The 9,017-nt window shown below is 37.6% G+C and overlaps 2 protein-coding genes across 2 annotated transcripts; both read left to right on the top strand.

Annotated features, from left to right (window-relative positions):
- Nucleotides 1–291: 291 nt before the first annotated feature.
- Nucleotides 292–1,376, top strand: LOC113154846 (fatty acid-binding protein, liver-like). Its single transcript, XM_026349250.1, has 4 exons — nt 292–358; nt 427–599; nt 1,046–1,135; nt 1,245–1,376. Exons 1-4 carry the CDS (start codon nt 292–294, stop codon nt 1,293–1,295), a joined length of 381 nt encoding a protein of 126 aa, XP_026205035.1. The 3' UTR covers nt 1,296–1,376.
- A 234-nt stretch (nt 1,377–1,610) lies between these two features.
- Nucleotides 1,611–7,856, top strand: LOC113154644 (serine/arginine-rich splicing factor 10-like). Its single transcript, XM_026348952.1, has 6 exons — nt 1,611–1,705; nt 3,676–3,780; nt 5,446–5,549; nt 5,835–6,006; nt 6,109–6,162; nt 6,345–7,856. The coding sequence occupies exons 1-6, from the start codon at nt 1,653–1,655 to the stop codon at nt 6,553–6,555; spliced, it is 699 nt and encodes a 232-aa protein (XP_026204737.1). The 5' UTR covers nt 1,611–1,652; the 3' UTR covers nt 6,556–7,856.
- Nucleotides 7,857–9,017: the final 1,161 nt, after the last annotated feature.

Genomic DNA, 9,017 nt, shown 5'->3' with positions numbered 1-9,017 from the left:
TTAGGAAGGGATTACAACAACCAATACAACAAGTAGATTCAGTGTACAAATGGTACCTGACTATCTTTTAGGACAACAATGCAGTACATGACCTTTAAATATGTTAGTACATTCTGTGAATAAGGACTCCTAAATAAACAGAAAAGTCATCCTATCGTGCCTCTTACTGGAAATTTCAGTCCAAATAACAGGGAATTTGAAGTCCCCAACATGCCAACCAGCAGCGTGGGTGATGGGATTATGACAACAAGAACAACAAACGTCCTCAGACCAGCAACACAACCAGCAGGCATGGACTTTACTGGCACCTGGAAAGTGTATTTTGAGGAAAATCTCGAGGAGTTCCTGAAAGAAGTTGGTGAGGTTATGATGAAATTAAAAGGGTTGATTTGCCTATTTATGCATGACGCAACTCTTTTTTTTCAGGTGCGCCTGCAATGATTGTGAAAATGCGTAAGGAAGTTAAACCGGTAATAGTGATCGAGCAGAATGGGAAAGACTTTACCTTCACAATGAAGACTCCAGCCTTCACTAAAGTCCACTCATTCAGCATCGGCAAAGAGACAGAGATGACCACTGTGGATGGCAGAAAGGTTAAGGTAATTTAAGACTCAAAGACCCTTCATACATATAAAAAAAAAAGTTTGACCATTCAGTATTCGTGTGGGGCTACAGCCTCTTTTATATATACTTCATATATGATGGCAACAGCAGTGCAGAGCTCATCTTCAGTGAAAGAATCCAAGTCATGAATAAAATTCTGAACTGATGCATAAAAGACCTGCAAAAAAGAAACAACAAATGTCAGTCTTGTACTTGTTCTTTATCAGTAAAACAGGAGAGATTTGTGTCTTTAATGTCTAAAATTGAACATGTTTGAATGTAATTATGTTGTTTTTTCTGTCAATTTTAAATAAGCATCACAAGAATTGTGCACATTTAAACCCATGTTTTAAAATGTTCTAGTCTGGTTACTCAAACCTTTAGTTTAGCAATCAGTGTCTGAACCTCTGCCTTTGTTTGTTTGTTTGTTTGTTTTTACCAGTGCACTGTCAGAGAGGAGGATGGGAAACTGATCACTGAGAATGAGAAGTTCACCTCTGTCCGAGAGATCCATGGCGATGAAATGGTCGACGTCAGTGGCTTTAATTATGACTGCTGTAAATTTGAGGGATTTGGTGTTACAAGGCATGCTGTGATTTCTTATGCTGTTTTTTTCACTCTCTTCTTTCTTGCTCTTTCAGACAATCACTGCTGGCCCTGTAACTTTCATCAGCAAAAGTAAACGAGTCTGATCGACATCTGGCCCCTCATATTCAAAGATGAGAACATCTGGAAAATATTACAAATAAAACTAAACACAATAAAATTTGAATTACTAACTAAACCAGAATGTTTGTTTTTATTTAGTCTCCTACACAGACTCGGTGAAAGAATAAAAATAACTTGCACGGCTTGTTTTGTGTCTGTTTTGATTGCGGTCAGTCTGCAGGGGGCGCTGTTTGAATCTTACGGTGTTTTGAGCACAAAATACAGGAAGTAAAGAAGAACCAGAAGGCGCGTTGTAAGTGCGCATGCGTTTCGCATTTTTACGCTGCAGGTTATCGTAATATTTTTTCCTGCTGAGTGAGTTTAACTGTCTTACCAGATACATGAGGCCCCCAAACACATCTTTGTTTGTCAGAAACATCTCAGATGAATCCAGGTGAGTCCACATTTAGGCGCAATTAGAGCCACAGGTCATGCAGTAGTAAATTGACGCTAACTAACTCGTGGTAACGGCAGCTAGCTTAGCAGCTAATGTTAGCCTCGAGTTAAACCAGCGTGCAGAGGGAAAAATAGTGATTGATGCAGAAATGACTTATCAACAGACAAACTTATGCAACATAAGTGTGCTAAGTCAGAGTTGGATGTTTTGTAAGATTTCATTTGTACCGCAGTGTTTTTTGCATACTGGCCGTGCATGAGTTTATGTTTTAAGTGAGCTAACACAGCAAGCTAGCAGCTCGAAAACAACATTTCAATAAATCTTTAGATCAGTTGCAGGTAAACATACCACTACATTAGAGATAGATGGGTTTCATTGATGTTAAATGAATCAATAACGTTTATTTTTATCGTTACCAAATATTTGTTTTAAAGGTAGGTGATTTGTTGTTTATTTGTTTAGCTAACTGTTGTAATGTTATGTTTCAGTTAACCAGCGTTAACTGAAATACCAACTTATAATATTACATTTTAATGCATGGCTTTAGCTAACAGTGAAGTAGCTAAACATACCATCAAATAACTGCATTGGTGAAGAAATGGGAAGATCCTGAAATGTATTTAGCTTCACTTTAGGTACCTGTAATATGTAACTACATTTAAAGAGTCAACAGAAGGTTTGTAAATAGTTTGTTCTCATGAAAACCAACAACTGTTATTTGTCAACAAAACAGAAAGAAAGGCTTTATATTAACCTAACGTTGTTAGTTATTGGTAGATACTTTTTTCAAACAAAACTTGTTCCATTCATATTCTGACGTGACAACATTGTTATGGAATTTTTTTTTTGTGATAATAAAATATTTAGTGAGTCAAAAGATACTATATGATGTAATAGGTCATTTGTTTTCACCGCTATTGCAAATAACGTGATATTTTCTCACAAAGAACAAAGAAAAGTAACAAGTTCCATTTTTTAGTGTTCACTGTGACATTTAGAGTGGATTAGACACTTGTTAATACAAACTACACAATCATATAAGAAATCTGTCCTATAATCCACCGGCCTACCTAATTCTTAATACGATTAGTCTAGCAGTATTAATTTCGGAATCTGAACTTACAGCTGACAAAAATGTACATGTCACAAATATTTCATTTTATTTTCTTCATTTATAGTGTGTTTGTGTTCATTCTAATCTGCAGGTTTTCTTCTCATCATGATAATGCAGTGACTTATGCATTCCGCATATGTTGTACCTTTTTGTTTGAAGTTAAACTAACCTGAATGAAGTAACCGTATTGGCTCTGCTTATGCCAAATATAGATTTTCTTTACAGTAAAATGCATGTTAGCAAAAAGTGTGCATAACTCAAAGGGACAGTTAACCAAAAACGCAATGGAACCTTTCTGACCGTGGTACAATTCAACTTCATAACATATTGTGAGCTTCTCTGAGCTAGGTTAAGCTAGGCACACACCTGAAGACAAGCTAAAACTTCCAAAGACTGGACAGCAGCACAGACCTGATAACTAGTAACAACTGGAAGTTTCAAGGGTGGATAAACCTGCAGATACGGCCTGGATGGGACATTCTCCTATGTTTTAAAATCCTTTAATTTTTTAAAAAGCATTTTTGTCAGTCACTGAAAGAGGAGCAGCTTTAAAATAATTTAATAGTATAGTATAATTAGTTTATTTAATGCTTTGGGTCAAACATCAACAGCTGTAGGATAAAACATTTATATCTTTATTAATTGGAAAGGCTATTTTAAATCCAGTCTTAAAGTCAGGAGCTGTGAATAGTGTGAACAGGTAAATTTCCAGGTAAGACATTTTATTGTGTTTTGGAGAAGCTGTCCCTTTAGTTAATTCCTCAGCTGCTTCCCAGCTGATGTTAGTGGTTAATGATGTAGGTAGGTTTCCTATGATGGTCAGTTGAGTCATACTTGTATTTACGGTGTTCAGGCCTGAGGATTTGCGGCGTGAGTTTGGCCGCTATGGGCCGATAGTAGATGTCTACATCCCACTTGACTTCTATACACGTCAACCAAGAGGATTTGCATACATTCAATATCCTTTGACAATGAATTTGACCTGTCTTTTGTGCTCTAACAAATAATTTAAGTTTTCTTTCAGCAGAGAAGATGTTTTTTTTATTATTTGTTTATTATTATAATAAATATAATGTGATTTATTATCTAACACACATATTTCTCTGTTATTGCTTCAGAAAATGTAAAAGCATCCAGTTGTGGAACCGGCCACAAAGAGTAACAAAGACCCGTATAGAGTAGCTGTAAAGACAAGTCTCACACAGACCTTCAGGATCAGAGGGAGGGAAAAGATTGAAAAGAGAAAGTAAAGCATGAAGAGGAAAAGGGAACGGAGACAAAGCTTGGATATGGCGACAAAGAATGGGGAAAAGAAAAGAGGTTTAAAAGTCAAGCAGGAAACTCAAGTCTCTCTTGGAGTCGATTAAAGAGTGTAAAGATCAAGATGAAGTTCAAAGTCAAGCATGGGCAAAGGTAACAAGTCTGAATTATTTTGTATCCTCCCATGACAAATCCACAAATTTGATATGACACCAAAATCAGATGTCCCTGTACTATTGATGGCTTTTTAATTTTAATCAAAAGTAAAAACTATTTAATCAAGTAAAATGTGTCTGTGGAGATTCTCCGTCATTCAGGTCATGGTGATTCCAAAGGTGCTTTTTTTTGATGGCAGCTAAACTTTCTGGAATATTCTTGAAGCTGTTCCACCTCTCATCTGAAAGGGTTCTTCAGCTCTAACTCAGCATTTTAACTCTGTGGAGTAGTTAAGTCAGCAACATACAAATACATTATTATGTAAGGGAAGAATTTCTGAGAGTCAGCTCGTCAGGGCAAGAATCAGGTTTATCTTCATTTTAAAAACAAGTGTCCAACCTTTGAAGACGGCACTGTCCATATACCGAAAGTAGGAGATGAGAGTGGGAAATCACTGACGTTAAACCAGAACAACCATCACTTAAAACTGGAATTATGCTTCTCTGATGATACAAGTAAAAGTCTGAGTTGATGAGTGTTATTAGTAATTGTAGATTTTAGAGCTACACATGTGCCGATGCCTCTAAATGTTATCAGCTAAGTGCAGCACACAACTTAGGTGAGTAGGTGGTCTAAGACACATCTAGTGCAGTTCTGTACTCTTTACCTGAGCAGTTCATGTCAACTAATGTGGTTTTAAACGATGCATGTGATGGCCAGGCAGAACAACAACCTACAAGGTGATTAAACAACTCCACATATTTGAAATTCTTAAATTAGATCTGAAGAAGCCTTTCAGATGAGGTGAAACCACCAAACAAGCACCTTTGGGGAAAGTATTAATGTGTTTGATTTGTTCATATAGTTCTTGTCCTGATCCCTCAGACGATGATTTGATGTGTTTGAAAAGCTTACTTCATCTTTTATCTCTACAACAAATATGTATTTCTGTGTTGTTGTTCTTTGTCCTCACTCATCTTACAGTGTGACGTAATGTGAATTCTGATCATTTTAAGTTGTTTCACCTTTTAAACCAGGCCACACAAATAAAAACAATGATTCATGAATACCTCCCATTTCTCTCAAGATGTTGTTTACAACATAAGAATTGGAACTAAACCTTTTGATGATGTGAGAAGTGGAACTTGTTTAAATTTGTGTGGCCTTGTCAAAAATGAGAGCAAATAAACCCTTAACCACCCATCATATTTGAGGATGTGCGTGATGCAGAAGACGCTCTTCACAGCCTGGACAGGAAGTGGGTTTGTGGCCGGCAGATTGAAATCCAGTTTGCCCAGGGTGACAGAAAAAGTAAGTGTCCAGCTTTTGTTGTAAAACCAAACATCGAGGCCACCCGTGGTGGTTGGGGTTTTGTAAAGATTTTATTATTTAAAAAAACAAAGGTAGGATATTTGGGATTTATTCTGTGGGGTTCATCAGGCAGAAAACAATTTGCAATCCAGATGCTATTGCACATATCAGTGAAAATCAAGACAGCTCTAATAGTGGATGCTCGTTAATAGGAAATACAGAAACTCCTGCTGCTGAATTTCTGTTTTTTGTACTAATCCTTTTCTGATCATCATTTCTTTACAGCACCAAATCAGATGAAAGCAAAGGAAAGGCGTTCTCCAGGCAGATCCTCTCGATATGACGACTACGATCGAGACAGCCGGCGCAGACGTTCACGAAGCCGCAGCTATGACAGATACAGGTCACGCAGCCCTTCTTATGATCGCCGTCGCAGACGATCGGAGAGTCCTCGAGAGTAAGTTTTCCAACTAAGCAACTAGTCAGGGAAGAAGTATTATTTCAAAATCTCCATAGACTGTTGTACGTGAAATTAAAGTACGCTCATTATTTTAATCAGATCACGTGGTCGGACATACGGAAGAGGGAGGAGCCGAAGTCGTGAGGATGACAGGTAAAAGTTCTGTACAGTTTTAGAATCGATTCTAAATATAATAAATTAAACCTAATTTCATTACCGCTTATGACAAGTCCAAAAAAAACCTAAGACAGCGTCATCATAAAGGTCTTACAGAACAGATCAGATTGAATTCAACTAAAAACCAGTGCCATCGAAATTCCCTTGTGTGTTCTCAGACACAAGCAGAGGCGCCGCAGAGAGTCCAGAGGGCGGTCTCGGTCACACTCCAGATCTGCATCTCCACGTGAGAACACCAACCCAGCATCGACCTCACATTACCCTGAGGAAGAAGTACGGCGGTCTCCATCCCGATCCAGATCCCGGTCTGTATCAAGATCACGTTCTCGGTCCAGGTCCTGGGCAGGGCACAAGTCAGGAGGACGCTAACAATGCCCTGCCCCGCCCCGTCCCTTCAGTTCAGTCAGATGGACCAGAATTGGTCGGTTGTCAAGAGATTTGTTTGAATGTAATGTCCATTGAACCATTTGTAGAAAGCTTGTTTCTTGCGGCTTCATTTTAAGAACAATAACGGTCCCTTGCTTGGTTTTTATATAATAGTTTTGTTAATATTTCCTGATAAGAACGTGACACAGTCAGAAGTTTCTATGTTCAGTGGTAGTCAGTCAGGAATAATTGTTTTGTTTTTTTATATATATAACTATACAGTTCCTGATCCTCTTGTTTTCTTGACCCTATGCACAAGAACATTCAGTATTTGAAGGAGGAATCCAGCCTGTTGAAACAGCCCAGTGTTTCTGTGTGTTTTATCACGTTCTAAGTACTTTTTACGTTACCGCCGACCATCTTCTCAACTGAAGTGTAGATTTTTTTTCTTCCAACAGCCATAGGTGTTCATTTATTTAAGACTGAAAATCCATCAGAATAAACATTATTGATAACATTTTCAGTTACTGAATAATTACGTTGCACATCAGGAGTTATCCTGTAGCAATAACATGATTGAGAAAGATGAATGACGAAGTTCTGTGATGAATTAAGCTTCAAGTCACTTCAGGCTGATCTTTTTTTATGAAACCGAAGCCACTGGCTGCCTGGAAGAGAAAAAACATTCAAAGTGTAAAGAATGTGGTCTGAGCTGTCAGTGATGTCAAGTGTATGAGTATGGGGGCTAAAATACATAGAAATGCTGCTATGGTCCTTTACAAGTGTTTGAATTGAGTCAGTCAGAAACGTAAATCACAAGCTGCTTTGAAACGTGCAGCAGCTTGTTTTATTTTTGTGGTGTTTTCTGTAAGAGTAGATGTTTCAAAAGTATTTCATATTGGAACATTTTCTCCAAATATCAGTTCTGGAAGGAGAAACAAAAGTTTCGCATTGTGTTTCCACGACTGTGTTAATGGTTTTTCTAAACAAATCTTGTCCATGCATGTTTTATCCTCCTAATCTTCTATCTTTAGTAGGAAGAAATTGTTATTTTGAGTAATAAATTGATAACATTCAGTATAAGGAAACAGCGTGAATCTTCAGTCTGTAAACTCGGCTAATAGGCAATTTGAACATGTCGGCATTATTTATGTAGCCTATTATTGAAAAGTCTCAAAAGCCAATGATACAAAATGATGTTTCTTCTTCCTCCTTCGGCACCTTGATGCCAAAGATGTGCTTCAGTATAATAAAAGTGGACGCAGTCTGCAGTCGTCTCATGGGAAAACAGACCAGCACAGTCAGTCATTGATTTCCTTTTAATGGAACAGTAGCTGCGAGGAACAACTTAAATTAGATTCACAGTGAACAGGCAACCATGTATGAAATCGGACATGCCCCATTGATCAGAGTATTGAAAAAAACATTGATCAAACGATGGTAGCATGGGGGCTTGGTCTATCAGAGCAGCTGGTATGAGCTAAATACATGTATGGCTGAAAAAAACACTAATTAGATTAAGACAGATGGTTAGAACAGAATCTGTTTTAACTGAGAAGTGCCATGTTTTTGTCCACTCTGACTAAAGCACACATACATTTAAGTGAAGTAGAATATGTATAGGAGAAGTGTATAGGTTGTCGTCCACTTTAGTCAAACCAAATATTTTAGTCCACCACTTCTGTCTTGTTTGAATTTGGGATCAAATGAGTCCAGGATCCTTAGAGTTCAGCCGGAAGTAGGTGACAAACAATTGAATATTTTGCATCACATTTCACCCCTAATGACTCCCAGGCGCTGGCAGTCAGTCCATTCCTACAGCTGCAAGGTAAATGGAAACAGTGCAGTGTAACACCATTGATTTTTCTTTGTCTTTCATGGGTTATAAGTGAACAACTACAGGCTGCAGGGATCATTAGTTTGTTTTTAGTTTTCACCGACAGTGGAGACTGAAGTCTCTCCCAGTGTGGAAATTTTTACCTTTGACTCGAGGACAAAGAAAATAAACGATGTTCTTGAAGGACTGTTGAACAGCATCATCAGTGTTATTGGAAAAAGGCCTTCGGGGTTACATTTCATATCCAAAATGAACGGTAAGTGAACTCATTTTGAAATAAATACTCTGTATAACCTTGATGAGATTGGTTTCAATCGATTGCTAACTGGTCGTAGCTAATTCAACCATGTAATACACAGAGTACTTTAATGGTTGTTTAACGGTTACAGCTCAGTTGTTATAAAGTTAAATGTTTTCATAATGGAAAATATTAGCATGAGGACTTAAAGCTAAAGTAAATCTAGCAATTCCACAAAAAAATGTTGCATTCAAAATGTAAAAGTAAAGTAATGATTGATGCATTAGTGTGTTCATCAGTTTAATTCTGCAGGGGGTAAACATGGAGCTAATTTGAATAAAGCAGGATATTATCTCAAAGCTTCAGTCACAGTACTTTAATAATAGTACT

Source organism: Anabas testudineus, chromosome 11 (assembly GCF_900324465.2).
Source record: "Anabas testudineus chromosome 11, fAnaTes1.2, whole genome shotgun sequence".
NCBI lineage: Eukaryota > Metazoa > Chordata > Actinopteri > Anabantiformes > Anabantidae > Anabas > Anabas testudineus.
Note: the sequence above shows the minus strand (reverse complement) of the source record. Positions and strands in the feature narration are given on the sequence as shown.

Coding starts and splice junctions, on each gene's coding strand:
- LOC113154846 (XM_026349250.1), top strand. CDS start 292: ATGGACTTTACTGGCACCTGGAAAGTGTATTTTGAGGAAAATCTCGAG. Junction 600..1,045: donor TGGATGGCAGAAAGGTTAAG/GTAATTTAAGAC, acceptor TGTTTTTACCAG/TGCACTGTCAGAGAGGAGGA. Junction 1,136..1,244: donor ATGGCGATGAAATGGTCGAC/GTCAGTGGCTTT, acceptor TTGCTCTTTCAG/ACAATCACTGCTGGCCCTGT.
- LOC113154644 (XM_026348952.1), top strand. CDS start 1,653: ATGAGGCCCCCAAACACATCTTTGTTTGTCAGAAACATCTCAGATGAA. Junction 3,781..5,445: donor AGAGGATTTGCATACATTCA/ATATCCTTTGAC, acceptor ACCACCCATCAT/ATTTGAGGATGTGCGTGATG. Junction 6,007..6,108: donor CGATCGGAGAGTCCTCGAGA/GTAAGTTTTCCA, acceptor TATTTTAATCAG/ATCACGTGGTCGGACATACG.